Genomic DNA, 22,391 nt, shown 5'->3' with positions numbered 1-22,391 from the left:
AATCCTATCCATCCTGGTCACTCCCAAAGAGAACCTCAGCATCTTCATCCCTGCTACCTCCAGCTCTGTCTCCTGTCTTTTCTTCAGTGACACTGTCTCTAGAACTAACAACATTGCTGGTCTCACCACAGTTTTGTACACCTTTCTTTTCATTTCAGCTGAAACTCTTCTGTCACACATCACACCTGACACTTTTCTCCACCCGTTCTATCCTGCCTGTACACGCTTCTTCACCTCTTTTCCACAGTCTCCGTTGCTCTGGATTGTTGACCCTAAGTACTTAAAATCCTCCACCTACTTGATCTCTTCTCTCTGTAACCTCACTCTTCCACTTGGATCCCTCTCATTCACACACATGTACTCTGTCTTACTGCGGCTAACCTTCATTCCTCTACTTTCCAGGACAAACCTCCACCTTTCTAGCTTCTCCTCCACCTGTTCCTTGGTCTCACTGCTGATCACAATGTCATCTGCAAATATCATCACCACGGAGATTCCTGTCTAACCTCCTCTGTTAGCCTTTCTATCACCATAGCGAACAAGAATGGGCTCAGAGCCAATCCCTGATGCAGTCCCATCTCCACCTTGAACTCACACCTCACCACTGTCTTACAGTCCTCATATATATCCTGCACCTCTATATCATACTTCTCTGTCACGCTAGACTTCCTACAATAAACAATACCACACAATATACAATACCACAGTTCCTCTCTGGGCACCCGGTCATAAGCTTTCTCCAGATCTAGAAAAACACAATGCAACTCCCTCTGGCCTCTGTAGTACTCTTTTTTGGCATGAAACCATATTGCTGCTCACAAATGCTCACTTCTGCCCTTAGTCTAGCTTCAACTTTCCCATAACTTCATTGTATGGTTCATCAGCTTTATTCCTCAGTAGTTGCCACAACTCTGCACATGTCCCTTGAACTTAAAAATGGGCACGAGCACACTTCTCCTCCATTCTTCAGGCATTTTCTCATTATCTAAGATCCTGTTGAGCAACTCAGTCTACTGCTACCTCTCCTAGATACTTCCATACCTCCACAGGTACAGTATATAATCAAGACTGACTGCCTTTCCAATCTAGATCCTCTTCAATGCCCTCCTCACTTCATCCTGACTAATCTTTGCTTCTTTCTGATCCACAACAGCCACCTCTTCTAGTCTTTGTTGTCTCTCATTTTTGTCACTCATCAACTCTTCAGAGTACTCTTTCCATCTTACCATCACACTACTGCTACCTGTCAATAGACCTCCATCCATATCCTCAATCACCCTAACCTGCTGAACGTCCTTCCCATCTGTCTGTCTCGCCAAATTGTATAGATCAGTCTGTCCCTCCTCTCTGTCCAACCTAGCATACAAGTCATTATTAGCCTCTTGTTTGGCCTTTGCTGCCTCTACTTTCACCTTACGCTGCATCTCCCTGTACTCCTGTCTACTCTCCTCAGTCCTCTCAGTGTCCCACTCTTTTAGCTAACCTCTTTCTCTGTGTGCACTCCTGTACCTCCTCATTCCACAACCAAGTCTCTTTATCTACTTCCCTTCCACATGACACACCAAGCACTCTCCTACCTGTCTCCCAGATCACATTAGCTGTAGTTGTCCAGTCATCTGGAAGCACCTCCTGACCACCCAGAGCCTGTCTCAACTCCTTCCTAAAAGTCATGCAACACTCTTCCTGTTTCAGCTTCCACCATTTCATCCTCTGCTCCGTCTTTGTCCTCTACATCTTCCTCACCACCAGAGTCATCCTACACACCACCATCCTATGCTGTTTGGCTACACTCTCATCTACTGCTACTTTGCAGTCATTGATCTACTTCAGATTACATCGTCCACTGTGTAGTCTACCTGTGTGCTCTTACCTCCACTCTTATAGGTACCAAGTCTCTTAAAGAGATGGTGGTGGAATGAGGAGGTACAGGAGTACATACAGAGAAAGAGGTTAGCTAAGAAAAGTGGGACACTTAGGACTGAGGAGAGTAGACAGGAGTACAGAGAGATGCAGCTTAAGGTGAAAGTCGAGGTAGCAAAGGCCAAACAAGAGGCCAGGGGCAGACTGAGGAGCAGGACCAGGGGCAGACTGGGGAGCAGGAACAGGAGCAGACTGGGGAGCAGGAACAGGAGCAGACTCGGACTGGTGAGCAGGAACAGGAGCAGACTGGGGAGCAGGAACAGGAGCAGACTCAGACTGGGGAGCAGGAACAGGAGCAGACTCGGACTGGGGAGCAGGAACAGGAGCAGACTCGGACTGGGGAGCAGGAACAGGAGCAGACTCGGACTGGGGAGCAGGACCAGGGGCAGACTGGGGAGCAGGACCAGGGGCAGACTGGGGAGCAGGACCAGAGGCAGACTGGGGAGCTGGACCAGAGACAGACTGGGGAGCAGGACCAGAGGCAGACTGGGGAGCAGGACCAGAGGCAGACTGGGGAGCAGGACCAGAGGCATACTGGGGAGCAGGACCAGGGGCAGACTCGGACTGGGGAGCAGGAACAGGGGCAGACTGGGGAGCAGGACCAGAGGCAGACTGGGGAGCAGGACAAGTGGCAGACTGGGGAGCAGGACCAGGGGCAGACTCGGACTGGGGAGCAGGAACAGGGGAAGACTGGGGAGCAGGACCAGAGGCAGACTGGGGAGCAGGACCAGTGGCAGACTGGGGAGCAGAACCAGAGGCAGACTGGGGAGCAGGACCAGGGGCATACTGGGGAGCAGGACCAGGGGCAGACTCGGACTGGGGAGCAGGAACAGGAGCAGACTCAGATTGGGGAGCAGGAACAGGAGCAGACTCAGACTGGGGAGCAGGAACAGGAGCAGACTCAGATTGGGGAGCAGGAACAGGAGCAGACTCAGACTGGGGAGCAGGAACAGGAGCAGACTCGGACTGGGGAGCAAGCTGGCGTCCGGGCGTGGGGACCGGAAAAGACTGAGTTCTGGACGCGGGGACCGGAGCGGGCACTGGAACAGGCTCGAGGTCAGACAGAGAAGTGGAGCTGGAATTCCAGCATATGCTGCCAGCCATGCCCAGGTGTCTCTTCCCCGCTGTCTCCACTCGGCAGCCTGTTCCAGATTCCAGGACTTGCTGCTGGTCAAGGCAGCAAGATAGTCAGTGTCCGCTGGGTCCAGTTGTGGCTGGTTTGTTCTGTCACGGCTGGCAGAATATGGACCCAAATGCAGGACACCAAAAGTGAATCTTCCATCCATGATTTAATGACAAACACAAAAAATTCTCCAGACCGAACAAATCACAAAATTAGGACAGACTAATAGGAATCAAACTTGAGAAAACGAACCAGCAACAGGCTGTGACAAAAACCTGGCTTAAAAAGCCTCATGACAATAACACCAACGATGTTCAGGTTTGAACGATCAGAACGGGGTGTGGATGAGTCTCAGGTGTGGAGCCGTGGCACCACCCACCAGCCTGGCCCCTCCCTGCCACACAGAACTGCCAAGCCCAACTGTGACAACAAGGAAGTTATGGGAAAGAGTAGTTAAAACTAGACTAAGGGGAGAAGTGAGCTTTGTGAGCAGCAGTATGGATTCCTGCCATAAAAGAGTACTACAGATGCAATATTTGCTTTGAATACGCTGATAGAGAAGTAAAGAGAAGGCCAGACGGAGCTGCATTATGTTTTTGTAGATCTGGAGAAAGCTTATGACTGGGGGCCCAGAGAGGAACTGTCGTATTATATGAGGAAGACTGGCAGAGAGTGGCAGAGAAGTATGTTAGAGTGGTGCAGGACATGTATGAGGACTGTAAGACAGTGGTGAGGTGTGCTGTAGGTGTGACAGAGTTTAAGTTGAAGGTGGGGCTGCATCAGGGATCAGCTCTGAGCCCATTCTTGTTCGCTATGGTGATAGAAAGGCTAACAGACGAGGTTAGACAGGAATCTCCATGGACTATGATGTTTGCAAATGACATTGTGATCTGTAGTAAGACCAGGGAATAGATGGAGGAGAAGCTAGAAAGGTGGAAAGGAAAGGAGAGGAATGAAGGTTCGCTGTAGTAGGACAGAGTACATGTGTGTGAATGAGAGGGACCCAAGTGGAAGAGTGAAGTTACAGAGAGCAGAGATCAAGGAGGTGGAAGATTTTAAGTACTTAGGGCCAACAGTCCAGAGTAAATGAGAGTGTGGAACAGAGGAGAAGAAGCGTGTACAGGCAGGATGAAACGGGTGGAGAAAAGTGTCAAGTGTAATGTGTGATAGAAGTTTCAGCTGAAATGAAAGGAAAGGTGTTCAAAACTGTGGTAAGACAAGCAATGTTGTTAGGTCTAGAGACAGAGTCACTGAGGAAAGCACAGGAGACAGAGCTGGAGGTAGCAGAGATGAAGATGCTGAGGTTCTCTTTGGGAGTGACCAGGATGAATAGGATCGTTACATCAGAGGGACAGCACATGTTGGAGGTTTTGGAGATAAAGTGAGAGGCCAGCCTGAGATGGTTTGGACATGTCCAGAGGAGAGATAGTGAATATATTGGTAGAAGGATGCTAAGTTTTCAACTGCTAGGCAGTAGGTCTAGAGAAGACCAAAGAGGAGGTTTATGGATGTAGTGAAAGAGGACATGAAGGTAGTTGGTGTGAGAGAAGAGGATGCCAAAGACAGGGTTAAATGGAGGCAACTGATTCGTTGTGGTGACCCCTGAAGGGAAAAGCTGAAAGGAAAAGAAGAAGTCAACAATTTATTGTCATTCTTAGACTCCTGGGGTTAATTTGCAGGACTTATCTAGCTGATTGAAACTACGTGTTTATCTCTGACATATTTCTAAACTGAAAAAGTTTGTATGAATGCAAATACACCTGGTTTGATCTTTTTTTGCACTTTAGTAAAAGTTAGTATTTTTATATTTTGTAGACATATTAATAATTTCTGAATCTGTTCCCTTTCATAAAGTCCCCTTTTAAAAAGTCGTATTTTCCTGACTATATATCAAAATGGGTGTGACCATATCGAAAGTCGATTGAAAAATGTCACTCCAGCCATGTACCCAATGTTGGCTGCCATGCCAATAGCTTCATGTAACTATGAGAGCCATCCTAAGTTGTAGTTACTGTAAGAATGTTTTGTAAAATGCATCCTGAATGTTTACAGCCTCATAAAGCAGACAAGTCTTCTTCATATGATGAGTTATGAATTATAAATTTAGTGATTTCCTGAATTATTCAATGCATATCCTGTATACATGCATAAACAGTGCGCCAATGTTACCCGCGGTTATTGCGTTGCAGGAACCACACACGAATAACAAATTCCACGATATAGCGACAAACTACTTATTATTTACGGTAATTTAAACATTTATGAACCCTCCCCTTAGTGATGTTAAACCATCTTCTATCTGTATTACCTTTTCCCACAGTCCTATCGACTGTTTAAGGTACTTTTGTGTCTCACAGAAGGGCTCTGCATTTCGAGACTCACAGGACTTAGCGCTTCTGTAAACCGTTAGCCAAAAGAATGCGTGTATGGTGTCACGTGACTACCTACTAAAAATCCGCAATGAGGTGAAGTCGCATGTGTTGATGCGCAAATGTGTGAGGAAATACTTTATAATGTATGTATATATACATGTGCACACATACTGTGTATATACTGTCTATATAGTGTATATTTTATATTTTGTGAGTATGATCATTTTCTTGAACATGAAAAGACAGCAGACTTATTTTTTTTACTTATTTACAATGACACCTCACTGCACTGCAAACAGCTCAATGGATAAAGACATCAAGTTTTATCTTCCATGATTACACTGAGAGCAAACTGAGAATGTTACTGAAAACTGTCCAATCAACAGAATTACAAAGTGAATAACTGTTTTGTGCATGCTAAAGGAATAAAAAAGAAAAACAAACTCTTACGATTCAAGAGTGGTCCTCCATGTTGCAGCACTAAGATGTCTATCAGCTGCTATGTGGATCTTGGAAGGTGGCGTCATGACCTCTGAAAGCTGCTGAAGTCCATGTGTGTGTCCAAGTGAAAGCACTAGAGAGACACAATGAGACTGTGCCTCTGTGTATTCCTATAAATCCACTGCATGTGACTGTCCTCTGTTGGAGGTGTGTATACAACTCCGTAGTTTATGCTAATCTACCCTGCTCTATGTTTACATTCCCAGATACATCTAGGTTGTATGTATACTTTCTTGTGCAGTGTGTCTAAGGGAGTGATCTTAATCCTTAGTGTCAGCAGATGAGGAGCCCTGTGCACCAACACAATGAACATCCAGTCTTTAAATCAGCATCAAAGTTTCCACCATTAACTCTCTTCTGTGTCCCCTCTCCCATGACAGTGTGGAGCTGCAAGGGAATAGTTCCTTGTAACACGGAAAGATGCACAACAAAGCATATCTACATGTAATACCATCACTTCTTCTGTCATAGTGCAAAATGCTGAATGTTGCATAAACCCTAAGTATTGTTTCATTATTTAGTTAATACATTTAGCTTAGTTTAGGTTTTAGTATACGTATTGTGCTTTTATTATTTGCTAATAATGTATTGTATTAAGATGGATTTATTTATTTAATGTGCATTCGTAGCTTGAAAACTAAATTGTTAACAGCCATGGAAAAGTATTTCATCAATGAAAATGAACAGAATTAGTAATAAGAATCTAAAAGGAAATAAGATGCGTAGAGGTTGCGGACAGTCTACCCTGCAGACGTATCTTTCCATACTGTTATGTACTGTATTTAAACACATAATTACACGGTCAGCATGCACACATGTTTAGTACGTGGCATGGTGATGAGTGGTTTCTATGTCTCATGTGGTTATGCATGAATGAATGCTTATCATTGCATTCACTACCTTGTAATGGGAATTGAACCTCTTGAGTTCTTGAAAGAAGGCTGGGACTTTTCACACACACGCACACACACACGCACGCACACACAAACACACACACACACACACACGCACGCACGCACGCACGCACGCACGCACACACACACACACACACACACACACACACACACACACACACACACACTTTTATTCAACGAATGTGAGCATCCGAATCTCCAGTGTGGCAACCAAGCAAGTATAGCTGCAGAGTAGGGTAGGTGGCAAGGGAGGATGAAAATGATACAGAAGAAAATGAGAGAAAGAGGAAGATAAGGACAGGGCTCTGTAGAATAAATAATTCCATAAAGAAGTGCCTATAATTACCCTCAACATGTTTGGTTTTGCAAAACTGGAGTGCACCTTTAATTATGCAGGAAAATGAAGTATAATATTCTCATCCAGGAAAAAAAATGAGTGTGTGAAGGATGGATGAGAGAATGGACATAAAATTCATTCTTTAGTATGGAATAAAAACTATGCAGACAACATTATCATTTGCTTTATTCATACATTCACCCAGCATTACTGCAATACAATAATCAATTGAAAAATATCATGGATGTGGTTTGTTTGCAGAATAAAATGCTTTGACAAATTAAATGTATGATACGTGCACATAGCTGAATTGCATTTATTTCTTTTAAAAGGCTATAATTAATAATGTAGCAATCATAAATTTATACTAAAATGAAGCACTGAAAAGTGAAGTCTTCTTTTTGTTGAATCTAATGTGATTACAATGAGAGCTAACACAAAGGGCACATAATTATCTAGAATTTTCTAGGCCATGGTGTCAATGGACATCCTTTTATGAATTCTATACATTTAAAGGGTGTCTATTGAACTTTTCATCCAAGTTTCATCCATTTTTGGAACATCCAAAACTGTTGTGCATACAAATGCAAATACATATGTATGAATCTATATATCAGGTCTTTCAGGAAAAAAAATATAATACTTAGAATGTAGAAGACATGAAAACTAATGTATAAAATATGATATACACTTGGCATTATAGGATTAATGATCTCCTGAATGCAATCATTTACACTCATCTTCAGCCCAGAGTGACAATGAAGGACTTGTACACATCTCTGTAGGCATTACGAAGTAGAACATATGGGAAGCAGCTCTCCAGCATGTCTTGGGTCAAGAATGGAGATTCTTCCACAATCTAAAACAGTGGTTTAAGTTAATGCATTTTTAATTTTTTTGTAGTTATTCATTTATTTGTTGTTATTGTGTAAAACAGGCCCATTCCACTGAAAAATGTAATCTTTAAAATTAGTGTAATATTGCTTTCATTTAAAAATCAAAAAATAAAGTGGGCTAAATAAAGTTTCTCACAGTAGTTACCCAAACACGGACGGTAATGGTGCATTTGATCATATTTCATAGTTAGCCCTACATCTGTTGTGTGCAAGCTGTTCAAAGCTCATGATTTATGTAGAGCCTGTGTAAAGGCATCCATTGTATGATTTTGGACAAACATGGATTGTTTTTACAAACAGGAAGAAAACATAACAGGCATGACAATATGATAGGCAATTGTTTTAGGATAAATTTTTTCAGCATAACATGGTTTGTTGTTTGCATGAAAATACTGAATGAAAACAGTATTAATGCAATAATGCAAATAGTTGTATATTATATGTTTAGAAAAAACTATCATCATTGTTCAACATGTTACTCCACTTTAAAATATACGTAATTACTATTTTGGTTTTGTTATAATTAATCATGAAGCTAAGAAAAAACCTTGACAAATACACTATACCATTATGATGTCTCATTGTAAAAAATAAAAAAGCCATCGATCAATGAAGGGTTTTATAAACCTGCCAATGCTTTTGTAAATTTGAGAATACAGCAAGAGCTTACCATATGTAGGAGCAGATAGATGGACTCTCGGTTTTTGCACTCCATCTTCTCCACATTTTGACCCAACTGAAGCAGAGTGGAGGAGGCCAGCTGTGGGTCAGCAGAAAGTGGAGGCAGATCAGACATGTCCCCATAATCAAAGCTCTGTAATTTAAATATTCTTATATATATATATATATGTTGTCTACTTCTGTAAGACTCTGCACCTTGGAAAGTAGGGAGGGAAGTAACACACATACACACATATCAAACTAAATGATTAAAAAAGGTTCTTCAAGGTTTCAATTTTAAGTGCAAAACTTTTTTAAAAAAGTCTATATAAAATTGACATTAAAATACCTCAATTTTATCAGGGGTCCTTTTTAAATGTTTTTGTAAGTGACAATTTAAAAGAAATTAACACATTCCCAGTGACTGAGTGTGAGACCATCTGTGCGACCACCTCTGCTCTTCGGACCCGGAGGCCCTCTTCATTATCACAGGTGACTTTAACCATGTCACCTTGGACTCATTTCTCCCCTCAATGGTCCAGTGTGTAGACTGCCCCACACAGAAGAACAGAATCATCTATCTGTTTTACACGAATGCTAAGGAGGCATACACCGCCATCACCCTTCCCCCACTAGGGAAATCGGACCATAACCTAGAGCACCTACAGCCCACCTACATTCTGCTGGTGAAACGGCTACCAGCAACAACTCGACAGGTCAGGAGGTGGTCCCCGGAAGCGGAGGAAACGCTGAGGGACTGCGTCCAGACCACCGACTGGGATGTTATTGTGGGCTCACATGGGGTGGACATTGAGGGGGCAGTTCAGTGTTTTACAGATTACATGAACTTCTGTATGGACACCATGGCCCCTGTCAGGACAGTCAGGTGTTACCCCAACAACAAACCATGGGTAACAAAGGAAATCAAGGCTGTCCTGAACAGGAAGGAAGTGGGCGTTCAGGAGCAAGAACGAGGTGGAGATGAAGAAGCCCCAGCAGGAAGTGAGACTCTCCCTGAGGGAGGCCAAGGGGGTGTACGGGAGGAAGCTGGAGAAGCAGCTGGAGCACAACCAAGTGCGGGAGGTCTGGAATGGGATGAGATCCATCACCAGACATGGAAAAGGGTGCAGCACTGTGGAGGGAATAGTAAACGAGTGAATGAACTAAACAGCTTTTTCAATAGGTTCAGCTCCCCCACCACTCCCGTCTCCTCGTCCCAGGCCTCTCCCGGCCCCGTAGACCGCTTCACTGATGCTCCCTCTTCCTGTACTTCCTCTCCTTCCACCCCTGCCATTCCTCCCAAGCCCACTCCAAGAGCTGCGAAGCTCAACTTCCAACCTCACCATGACCTCCTGCTCCCACCGCGACCGAGACTGTCATTACTGCAGGACCGTCATCACTGCAGACCTGGTGACGACAACACTGCGGAGCCTTCATCCCTATAAGGTGGCTGGACCGGATAAGGTCTCCCCAAGACTCCTCCGAGCCTGTGCTTCAGAACTAGGGGAACCCCTTCAGCGATTGTTCAACCTCAGTCTGCGGCTGGGGAGGGTCCCGTCACTGTGGAAGACCTCCTGCATCACCCCTGTACCCAAGAAAAGACGCCCTACTGAGCTCAACAACCACCGACCGGTCGCTCTTACCTCCCACATAATGAGGGCCCTAGAGCGACTGGTCCTGGAGCTCATGCGTCCACAGGTGCAGAGTGTAATGGACCCTCTCCAGTTCGCCTATCAGGCCAAGATTGGGGTTGATGATGCTGTCTTGTACCTCCTCCACCGTGTGCTCTCCTACCTGGACGCCGGGGGCTGTGCTGTCAGGGTGCTCTTCTTTGACTATTCGAGCACCTTGAACACCATCCAGCCCCGGCTCCTGCAGGATAAACTGACCTCCATGGCTGTGGACCCATACCTCGTAAGCTGGATCACGGACTACCTAACAGACAGACCCCAGTACGTCCGTATGGGGGACTGTTTGTCTTCTATGGTGACCAGCAGCATGGGGGCGCCACAGGGGACTGTGCATTCCCCCATTCTCTTCACCCTCTACACAACTTGGATACATGCCACATACAGAAGTACGCCGATGACACTGCGGCTGTGGCATGTATCCGGGAGGGTGATGATGGGGAGTACAGGGCATTGGTGGCTGCCTTTGTGGAGTGGTACCAACAAAACCAGCTCCAGCTCAACGTCTCCAAGACAAAAAACCAGCTCCAGCTCAACGTTTTGAAGAAAAAATTCCCGCTGATCTCCTTGATTTTCTTCAGATAAAAAATCTGAGTAGATTATGGGGCAATTAACGCATTGGCCTCTTTGGCTGCAACCATCCCTGAGTCCACTGCTTCTATTGAACTTTCATTCACGGTACTGAAGCATCTAAAAACGTGTGCCAGAAATATGACCGGACAGACGCAGCTCTCCATGTCCAGAGAGAAAGACTTACTGATGGATCTGAAATGCATCGACAAATTGTTCAACAGAGCCATGGAAGGTTTTTTTGAAGAAAGTAAGAAGGATGGATTTCATGTTTAAATAAAGAAGCACTTTGTGGATCCACGTTGGTGAGTGTAAAAATGTTATATGTATTCTTCAAAGATTTTTGTCATGTTTACTAGTAAAGTCATTGGTAACAATGTTGAATGTCAAAAATATTAAAGATAATTGATTTTAAATGCTCCCGAAATTAAGTGTTGCTTGAATAGCCTTTAATAAGGGTGATGTAATGCACGTGTGTGGATTCTCAAACCCTGGTGCCATACTGATGTAATACTGATATTATGATGCGTATTTTAGGTAGGAATAAATATAACGTCACTGAAGGCCTAAGCTTGAAATGCACGGCCCGCCACTGAGTATAGGGTAGTTTGCATAGACATAGATGAGGCCCATTCCTCCCAATCATGCCCCGCCATGATCTAAACCACTCGGGTTTAGATCATGGCCTCCCTGATCTAAACCCGAGCGGTGTTATGTTGTTGGACTTCTGCGCTAGTCACGGATTGTTCATAACTAACACCATGTTCGAACACAAGGATGCTCATAAGTGTACCTGGTACCAGAGCACCCTGGGTTGGAGGTCAATGATTGATCTTGTGATCGTATCATCTGACCTCTGACCGTGTGTTTTGGACAATCCGGTGAAGAGAGGGACAGAGCTGTCAACTGATTACCACCTGGTGGTGAGTTGGGTCCGTTGGCGGAGGAAACCTTTGTATAGACCTGGTAAGCCCAAACAAGTAGTGCGGGTGAACTGGGAACATCTGAAGGAGGACTCGGTCCGCGAGGCCTTCAATTCGCACCTCCGAAAGATCTTCTCGTGCATCCCTGTGGAGGCTGGGGACCATCCAAGCTGTATACAGCAAAGATGGGACACTGTTGACTTCGACTGAGGAGGTTGTCGGTCGGTGGAAGGAACACTTTGAGGAACTCCTGAATCCAACTACTCCAACTGACCCATCCTCTGTTGCAGAGGCAGAGCTGGAGGATGATGGGGGATCCGAGTCAATATCTCGGGGCAAAGTCACCAAGGTAGTTAAACAACTTCACGGTGGCAAAGCCCCGGGTGTTGATGAGATTCGCCCAGAAATGCTGAAGGCTCTGGGTGTTGAGGGGCTGTCATAAATGACATGCCTCTTTAACATTGCGTGGAAGTCTGGGACAGTGCCTAAAGACTGGTAGACTGGAGTGGTGGTTCCTCTTTTTAAAAAGGGGGACCAGGGGGTGTGTGCCAACTACAGGGGCATCACACTCCTCAGCCTCCCTGGAAAAGTTTACTCCAAGGTACTGGAAAGGAGGGTCCGGCCGATTGTTGAATCTCGGATTGAGGAGGAACAATGTGGGTTCCGTCCTGGTCATGGAACAATGGACCAGCCTTTTACTCTCACAGGGATCCTAGGGGGGGCTTGGGAGTATGCCCAACCAGTCTACATGTGTTTTGTGGACTTAGAGAAGGCGTACGATTGGGTACCCAGTGATATACTTTGGGAAGTACTGCGGGAGTATGGGGTGAGGGGGCCTCTCCTCAGGGCCATCCAATCCCTGTACGCCCAAAGTGAGAGCTGCGTTCGGGTTCTCGGCAGTAAGTCGCACTTGTTCTGAGTAGCTGTTGGCCTTCGCCAGGGCTGCGCTTTATCACCAATTCTGTTTGTGATTTTCATGGACAGGATATCGAGGCGTAGTCATGGTGAGGAGGCTTTACAGTTTGGTGGCCTGAGGATTGCATCGCTGCTTTTTGCAGATGATGTGGTCCTGTTTGCATCATCGGCCTGTGACCTGCAGCACTCACTGGTCCGGTTTGCAGCCGAGTGTGAAGCAGCGGGGATGAGGATTAGGACCTCCAAGTCTGAGGCCATGGTCCTCAGCAGGAAACCGGTGGACTGCCTTCTCCGAGTGGGGAATGAGATCCTTCCACAAGTGAAGGAGTTTAAGTATCTTGCGGTCCTGTTCACGAGTGAGAGAACAATGGAGCGTGAGATTGGACGGAGAATTGGGGCAGCAGGAACGGTATTGCAGTCGCTTTACTGCACTGTTGTCACAAAGAGGGAGCTAAGCTGAGAGGCAAAGCTCTCCATCTACCATTCAATTTCTTTCCTATGTGTCATGACCGAAAGAACGAGATTGCTGATACAAGCGGCTGAAATGGGCTTTCTCAGGCGGATAGCTGGTGTCTCCCTTACAGATAAGGTGAGAGACACTGCTGTTCGCGAGGGGCTTAGAGTAGAGCCGCTGTTCCTTTGCATGGAAAGGAGTCAGTTGAGGTGGTTTGGGCATCTGGTGCGGATGCCTCCGGGACGCCTCCCTAGGGAGGTGTTTCTGGCACGTCCAGCTGGGAGGAGACCTCGGGGCAGATCCAGGACCAGGTGGAGGGATTATATCTCAACACTGGCCTGGGAACGCCTTCGGATCCCCCAGTCAGAGCCGATGGATGTGGCCGGGAAAGGAAAGTTTGGGGCTCCCTGTTGAAGCTGCTGCCCTGCGACCCGACTACGGATAAGCGGTGGAAGATGGATGGATGGATGGATGGATGGATGGATGGATGGATGGATGGATGGATGGATGGATGGATGAGGCCCAATGACAAGAGTTGGCATAATTCAAGTAGGAGGAAATGCAATATTTACAATATCCGGCAGACTGTCTTGTAGGGAAGAGCATACTGAGGTCAGTGGTACATAAAACTGTATCATTGACATAACACCGCATAAGTACTACATCTGAAGAAGACATCAACCATATACCATGAATACTAAATAAATTGTTGTCCAAATTTCTCAAGATGTAAATTTTGAGGCCTTTATCAATTTGAATAAAACACGTATTGCACACAAAGAAAACCCAAAGCATAAACTATTTAACATAGACCTTGCAGTTCCCTACAAACCATATCTTGTGACCCACTGTTTTTTCTTATTGTATTTACTTGGCTTTCCTTGAATTTAAACAATAATGTAAGAAAATGTTTGCCACTTACCAGGAGAAAGTCTTTGAGGTGTTGCTTGATATTCTTCTTCTGAACAGTGAACATGGCAGCAGCCAATTGATTGACAGCTGTAGCCAAACAGTGGAGGTTGTTGTTGTGGCCTGAAAAAATAAAACTGAAGTCAAAGACCATTAAAAAAAATACAATTTTCCTGAACCTTGACTGCAGAGTATGTTTCCGTAGTTCAGTCAAAAAAATTACTTAATGATCTGTAACCAGGGATAAATCTATTTCAAACAAGCGACTGGAAAATTAAGACAGAATCGTCTAGGGTAAACGCCAGTCTGTGCTTTGATAGAAATCTCTGCAATCTGCGACTCCTAATGTTGCAGTCCAGGCCTGAAGCCAAGTGTTTGGGGTTAGCAGGCCTAATGCCAAGAGTAACTGTATCACTGCACGTCAACCCAAGTTATCTGTAAACAAAAGTCTTTCTACAGAAACGTGTTCCTCATTAACCAACATACTTTGTTTCAGACCATATCAGCCAGACTGGGAAGCATTAAACGCTAACAAGCCTTGTGTTTTTGAGTGGACACTATTCAAATAACTCCTGGAACAACTCATGATTAATATTTGGTCGAGGGTTGCCAGTAATCTATTTGCTAAACAGTTTTTAGCTGCTAGAAATGATTGACTGAACATGTACCTCCATTTTCTCGGCTGTAGAAAGAGTTGGGGTCCAGGACCAAGGTGGGCAGGGTTACAGCAATATATACCAGCAGCAAACAAGACAGCTTATACTCCTCATCTATTGATATGTTATCTAAAAAAGACATTAGGAGATGAACACTTCTTATGATTAGATCACACTGTGTACCAAACTACCACTTGCAGTTTTAGTATTACCTGAATGCAAGTTGCTGATAGCTGTAACAAGGGCTGGATCAATATCGCATGTATATCCTACAGCCGAAACCAACTCAAGAACACTGAGGGTCACCTGTAAGCCCGTAAAGAACACATTAATTGCAGACATGAAGGTAGTTAGTGTGAGAGAAGAGGATGCAAAGGACAGGGTTAGATGGAGGCAATTAATTCGCTGTGGCGAAAGGAAAAGAAGAAGAAGAGTAGGTAGCCTCTGCAGTATAGTGACAGGACGGTTTTTCTTTATTTATTTTTTTATTTTACTGCTTTTGTATCAGGTCAATCCTGATAAACAACGGAAGCACATACGGTCGGATGGTAGCTTGTGCTTCGCATTGCAGCAGCTGCTGAAGTTCTCTGAGGAGTCACAATAAATCAGTGATGGGTGTCTTTGTCTTGACAAACGGGTTCGGATCTTGCCCTGTGTCTGGTTTTGTGCATAGTTGGCCTGTATAGGCTGAATGTTTCCACTGATGTGGTTAAGGGTGTGGAGTTGCAGCAGCAATCTGAGTTTCTCTCACGAAGGCATGAGTGGGCTGCTGACGTCTTTGGGGTTATCCTGGCCTCAACTGTGGCACAACTGTCATGCTTCACTCAGGGGCCAGACGTAAGTGAGGGTGGGAGGGGGCTGTGAGGCAGAAAGATTGCTCCAGAGGGAGGTAAGGAATTTTATTTAGTTGATACTAGAGAATATAAACATGTGTTTCTGTTCAACTCTCCCACTCAAAGTTATTGATGCACACCATCTAAATACATAAAATTCTGTCATATATTGCACTGTAGTGTATTCTGCATTGTTAACTTCCAATCAATTCCCCAAACTCTTAAATGTAAATGGGTGTAAATGAATGCAAATACTGTAATGTGAAGATAACCTATATTCCCGGACAATAAATTGGCTCTGTGGAAATAACATTATAATATTGTGAATAATCTTGGTATGACTGCTGTCTCATTTAAATGCTTTTTGTCCTGTCCTATTGATGTGCTTATTTCAGCATGGTTTTCATAAGGTAGTAAAAGTGGTTTTTTACCTTGATGTCATCGTCAGGTGAGATGATGTGTCGCAGGCAGTCCAAAGGCCCCATCAGATAGGGGCAATGCTTCCACAATACCTAGATTACAGGATTATATGGCAAACTATTACTGAGGAAAGATCTCTATATGTCAAGAGGTGAAGAAAAGTTTCTTTTGATATTTACTGTACATAATAAGGAATAAATAATCCATGTAACTGTAAGAGACTGTAATTTGTCTTTAGTTGTATACTAGTTATACTGTGGACAACTGAGTAATGAAACTCAACACATATCAAAATTAAAATAAAACTAGAATGAATGAATGAATGAATAATTAACTTATAATTAAATTCTATTTTTCACTTAATAATTTTTGTTAAGTACCTTGACAACCCTTTTAAATCATAAACCCTGAATACAATAAGAAACTGAGAATAGCGACAACACAAATAAACATAGACAAGATTAATAAACATACATAATCTTAATAATTTGCATTTGATTAACAAAGTGACATTTAATAGTTATATTTGTAAAATAAATTAATAGGAACTTGAAGAAACATTATACTTATTCATATTTTTCTTTCAACCTCACCTAATAACTACATTTAATTTGCCTTCTCAAGCTTCATATAAGTACCATCAAATGATGGAATGTGTTTGTGTTTTATTGTGTGTGTGTGTGTGTGTGTGTGTGTGTGTGTGTGTGTGTGTGTGTGTGTGTGTGTGTGTGTGTGTGTGTGTGTGTGTGTGTGTGTGTGTGTGTGTGTGTGTGCATGTGTGCGTGGGCATTCATGATGTGTGAATACATGTGAGCAGTACACCCTCTAGTCTGTTGTAGCTACACCATAATATGACATGTCAAACATGATTGTATGTCGCTGGGTGGACATTACATCATTCAAACAGTTCTTTGCCATTGATCTGAAGGACAGGATCACACCAATAATGGTCATCCTCTTTAGTGCATTTTCTCCACCTGTAAGTGAAGTAAAACACAACAGAAATCAAAATCACCAAACTCCTCTCATTAAAAACTGTGGATGAACTTATTGAATTATGTTGATTTGTATGAGCTCTGAGGAGATATGGAAAAAAAGAACTTTAATGTGTTTGTTATTGCATCCCGCTTCAAACTGGTGATATATTACAATCGTCAGTGTTTGTGTGTTCGTTCGTTCGTCCGTCCGTCCGTCCATTCATCCGTTCTTCCGCTCGTCCGTTCATCCGTACATCTATTAATTAGTCCACAAAATATCTTCGCAAAATATCTTGAAACAAAAAGCACATTACTCAGGCGGCAAAAGGGATGAAAATAAGATGATGACTTTGAGCTTGACCTAGGGGCGGCAGTGGCTCAGCGGTAGAGCGGACGTCTTCCAACTAAACATCACCCAGACATCAGCAGTTCGATTCCCGCTCCCGCCAGACATCCGACATCGGAGTGTGAGCTGACAGTGGGAGGTGTCAACTCACCTCCCGGCCACTGCCGAGGTGCCTTTGAGCAAGGCGCAACCCCCTTACAAGTTGCTCAATTGGGGCGCTACCAGAAGTGGCTGCCCTTCACTCTGCCTCCCAATGTACTGTTTGCTGTGTTCACTAACTGCATGCTCCTTGCAACTGCAAGCCCCTGTAAAGGGGGCCTGTAAAAATATATATCCTGTATGTAACACAAAAACATGTATACAGTAGAGTGAAAAAAGTAATATCCACGTTAAGGGGATAAATAAAGGTAATCTTCTTCTTCTTCTTTGAGAAAACAAGGTCAAGGTCAAATTTCAACTTTTGTACACTCAGTAGCTGAATAAGATGAGGGGGAAGACCAGTCTGAGTAAGACCATAGATCCAAGATAGATAGATCTACTTATGCACTGGCTTTGATTTATGGTCAAAGCTAGTGCATAGCTTTGACCTACCCCGAAAGGTCTAAAAGTATGCACTAGTCAGGTACTACTTTCAGGGTACCCTGACCTAACCTGAAAGTAGCTCAGGGTAAGTCGCAGGATGTTGCAGTTTCTAAGTCGTGGGATGTTGCAGTTTCTGACTGCCTTATTTTACTATTTGAATTAGTTGAATAAATAGGTACAGGAGGAAAATCTGATAGAACATCAGGATTTGAGGCATTAATGAATTGACATAAGAACAGGATTCAGTCAGTCTTCAGGTAATGTCACTCAATAAGTAATTTCAGTACGACCTCCTTCCTCGCGGTTAATGTGTTCCAGGAACCACACGCGATTAATGAATTCCGCGATAGAGGGACAAACTATCTTATTATTTACGGTAATTTAAATGTGTATGACCCTCCACATACTGATTTTAAACCACCTTCTATCTGTATTACCTTTTCCCACACTCTTATCAACTGTTTAAAGCACTTTTGTGTCTCACATACAGTAAGTCCAAGACTCACTGACCATAACGCACTTCCGGATGCCGTCAGCCAATAGAATGCACGTACAGTATCACATGACTGCAAACCAAAAATCCGCGATGAAGTGAAGTCGCGAGCGTTGATGTGCGAATGCGCAAGGGTGTACTGTATTAGTAATACTGCAAGGCTCTCATACCTTTTCTCTCTGCCATTATGTAAATTCTTCTCACTTTTCTTACATCTTTTTACCATTCATCCATTTCTCACCTGTTAGTCTCTTTTTAAGACTGGTCATTTCCTCAGGTTTATCAAAGTTGTTCTTCATCTGCACAAGGGTGTCCGTATTCTCAACCACCAGTTTCTAACAGAAGAAGGGGGATGAGATGAGTCATATAACCACCTTCAGGTGGGAATTTAATAACAAGAGCTTGTATCTCTTTCTATCTGTCCTATCTGGCTCAACGGCAGCCTCATTTCTGAAGAAGTATGGGTGCAGTTTTTTTTTTTTTTTTTTGAGTAAAGAATAGACCTACATTACCTCACAAAAAGAGAGGACACAGAATCACCAAAATTAATTGAGATACAAAGTTCTAAAAATACAATATAAAAGAAATGTAAGCAATAGAAAGACAATCTAATTTTATTCCTGTAACCACCTAGCTTATCACAACAGGGTTACTCTTCAGTAGAATTAAGACAATTGAATTTAGCAAGTTATGACATCACGCTTCAAAGCGATGATGTATTGTAAGTGTCAGTGGTCAGGTGTTTGTTAGTCAGTCAGTCCGTCTGGTTTGTATGTCCACCAAATATCTTCGCAGATAGAAAGATGAAACAAAAAGCACATTACTCGGGCGGCAAAGGGGATGAAAATGAGATGATGACCTTGACCTTGAGAAAAGTAGGTCAAGTCAAATTTAAATTTTTGTACACTCAGGAAACGGATAAGATAGAGAGACTAGGGAGAAGGCCATAGGGAGAAGGCCATACATCAAAGCTAGTGCTTTGATCAATGCCAGTAGGCCAGAGCACTGATTTGATCTTTGACCTATGCAAGTAGATCAGGGTAAAATTTTGAATTTGGGGGTCGCGGGATGTGCAGTCTGTGACTGCATTGGTTCTTGTTTGACTTTTTTTTTTCATTTAATCTTAAGAACTGATCTAACTTGATATGGAATAATTTCAGGTGTAAACACCAACATCAAAGACAAAGCACACAGCAGCAAACAGGAAAATTTATTTACTGTTACCGGAAATTTTATTAATAAAAAATGGATTTTCATAAAGATGTAAACTTTTATAAAATGTTTTTTATGCCAATTGCAGACTGCAACCAAGACCATTTTTTCAGTTTTATGTTAGTTGTTGCTGTTTTTTTTTAACTAACCAAAGTTATAAGATTATTCATGAAACTGTGTAGATGTGTACAGTCCGTACATTTATGTGCTTTTTTTATGACAGCGATTTGTCCCTTCTTTAACAATTGTCAGTTTTTATCATATGTATCCAGCGGGCCACAAATCAGCACCCTTCACATCATACTCTACCTTCAGTTCAGTGACTTGAGAGGTGACGTGCCACATCAGGTTGTCACTCACGAATTTCAGGCCATAGGAACCAATTATCTCTGCTAGGGCTTGTAACTCTGTTCATGAGGTGATACGAAAAATGCAAGAATTGGGACTGGAAGGAGTTGAACATACAACAAAAGCTTAAACTAAGGTTGATGTCAGACAGCCAAATATATGGATAAAATACAGTACATGACAGCAACAAGCTTGTATCATGTGAAAAAAGAGTTGACATGATTCTGACACAAAGCATGACTCCCTACCAATGACAAAAATACCCCTGACACCTAGAGATGACGATACAAAAGGACCGTGATCAGAAACTGTTTCAATGAAACACACACCAGCGCACCTTTCAGAGCTTTCACGCAGCTAAATATCTCTTCCTGAATATGGATGGATAAGGACATGGGTGGTTAAAATTGGAGGTGGTTAATGGATTGGCGAGTGAGTCACTGCAATGCAGGAAGATATTGACTGCAGAGTAAATATAGACAACCGTGATGACGTTGTGAGGGGGCGTCTGTTGAAGCACAGTCATCGCTAATGTTCTATGTGTTAACTGAGCGAGGGTGTGTATAATGTTCTCTATGTACCCTATTACAATCATAAGGTGGTTCTTCCACCAGGTCAGGAAGGAAGACTATGTCAAGAAGGGATGTTGAAATGGTTACAAAGCAAAGGAAGAGGAACGGGGGAGACAAAAACGATACTGAACTTTACACTAGCCAGGCAGTGTCAGAATAAACGGCATGTCAGGTAGAGTGAAAGACATCACCACAAGCCATTACAGTAACAACCTCCACATCCTCTTGAGCAATAATTCTCCTTCTACATGTGGTTTCAAAGAAGAGAAAGAGATCTTGTAATCTCGCCTTTTGAAAGGAGTGGGTTGTTTGTTGTATCTGATTATCAAAACCTGAAAAACGATGGAACCTCAGGATTCAATTGTAAGATACGTGTGTGCAACATGAACATGGAGGATAAGATATGTGTTTCGTGCCTTTGTGATGTCTATTCATCTGTGATTAAAGCGTTTTCATAGAAAATGTGCTTGCACACAACTAGATTTCTGCAGACAGCAGGAGCTTACTCATAAATGTACGACAAACTACTAGTTGTTAGTAGCAACAACTATATCACAAAAGTTATAGTTGTTGCTATGGATACTATTTCCTTCATGTCAGTGAGGATCATCGTCTGAAATGTAAATGGCACAAAATAGTAAATGTTGACTGAAAATATTCCAAAACTAGCAAATTTATACCAAGGCCGAGGGCATTCACAAGTAACTAAAGGTGAGATTGACTCAAACTCCAGATTAATTGACCATAATTAGACTCCGGAGCCAACCTGACACATCTGAAAACTCCTCTGCTCTGAATCCTGGCTCACTGTCTGTAGTCTGGTTGACAAAGCACTGCATTGTGGGACAGTGAATGATGAGAGCATTGCTGGCCTGTCGCAGGAGACTCTCCAGGAACCTGAGACCCAGAAACAAACAGGCAAACAAAACAAACCTGAGCGATAAAGAAAGACAGGAAACAGACACAGAGAGCAAAACTAACAGAGGAATTACTTTGTGTGCTACTTGATATATGTAATGCATGTGACACTTATTGTGTGCTTCTGCATATATACCAGTGAAACAATTTGGTTTTTGTCATTTTAAATGGACACTGTCATGCAGCATGCACTTGATGCGCCTATATTTCCACATACCAGTTTGTGTAGAGGGTTGTAACCGTCTGCCCTCCATGTGAATCCAGTGGCTGCGTTTGCTGCAGGAGGACGTTCTTCACCAGCCGGGTGACATCCACATTGATGTAGCTCGAGAGGCTGTGCAAGCTGGCAGTATAGGCTCTCAGCCCTGCCAGGAGGTCTGAAGGACGGGCTATCTCCTGGGTGGTCTGGTTGTAATTGGCCATTCTCACGATGACCCTGGGAAAACATGTTTAACCGATGTTGTTTATCATCATGCCAGAGTGGATGGAGGGTAGACAGATGGGACCTTAAACCCACTTAAATGATCCATAGTACTGTGCTGCCATATTCTCATTAGGTCAGCACATTTGATGCTCCAGGGCTTCCTTACAGTTTTCTTTGTTTTTTGTCAGCGCACTGAACTATCTCTCTTTCTCCCTATAACTAGACTGCATATAAAATTTATGGTCATGGATAGAAACAATCTCTGTGAGCAACGTGTGCTCGAAGGCTGAAAATTTTAAAGTCACAAGGGAGAGAATCATCAGCTTTGACAGGGAGACTAAGCAGAACATGAACACAAACATTAGGTTTCACTGGTACCAATCAATAATCTAAATAACAACATTGAAATGACACAGCAATGCAGTGGT

The 22,391-nt window shown here is 43.4% G+C and overlaps 1 protein-coding gene across 2 annotated transcripts in view; it reads right to left on the bottom strand.

The window, feature by feature from the left end:
* Positions 1-7,345: 7,345 nt before the first annotated feature.
* Positions 7,346-22,391, bottom strand: part of nckap1l (NCK associated protein 1 like) — a 34,969-nt gene continuing 19,923 nt past the window's right edge. Inside the window, exons 21-31 of one of the 2 annotated variants that reach the window (XM_068314957.1) lie at positions 21,757-21,975; positions 21,388-21,518; positions 20,011-20,108; positions 18,731-18,824; positions 16,986-17,068; positions 16,103-16,183; positions 15,051-15,144; positions 14,851-14,967; positions 14,196-14,305; positions 8,734-8,823; positions 7,346-8,026 (exon numbers count right to left, since the gene is read on the bottom strand). In XM_068314957.1, the coding sequence (XP_068171058.1) occupies positions 7,910-8,026; positions 8,734-8,823; positions 14,196-14,305; positions 14,851-14,967; positions 15,051-15,144; positions 16,103-16,183; positions 16,986-17,068; positions 18,731-18,824; positions 20,011-20,108; positions 21,388-21,518; positions 21,757-21,975 (1,234 nt within the window). In that variant the 3' untranslated portion in view covers positions 7,346-7,909. Of the gene's footprint in view, positions 8,027-8,733; positions 8,824-14,195; positions 14,306-14,850; positions 14,968-15,050; positions 15,145-15,402; positions 15,697-16,102; positions 16,184-16,985; positions 17,069-18,730; positions 18,825-20,010; positions 20,109-21,387; positions 21,519-21,756; positions 21,976-22,391 lie in introns of those variants that run through there. The other variant, XM_068314958.1, reaches the window with a different exon arrangement.

Source organism: Antennarius striatus, chromosome 5 (genome assembly GCF_040054535.1).
Source record: "Antennarius striatus isolate MH-2024 chromosome 5, ASM4005453v1, whole genome shotgun sequence".
In the NCBI taxonomy this organism is placed as follows: Eukaryota; Metazoa; Chordata; class Actinopteri; order Lophiiformes; family Antennariidae; genus Antennarius; species Antennarius striatus.
The sequence above is the reverse complement of the archived record's forward strand: the minus strand, read 5'-3'. Positions and strand labels throughout refer to the sequence as shown.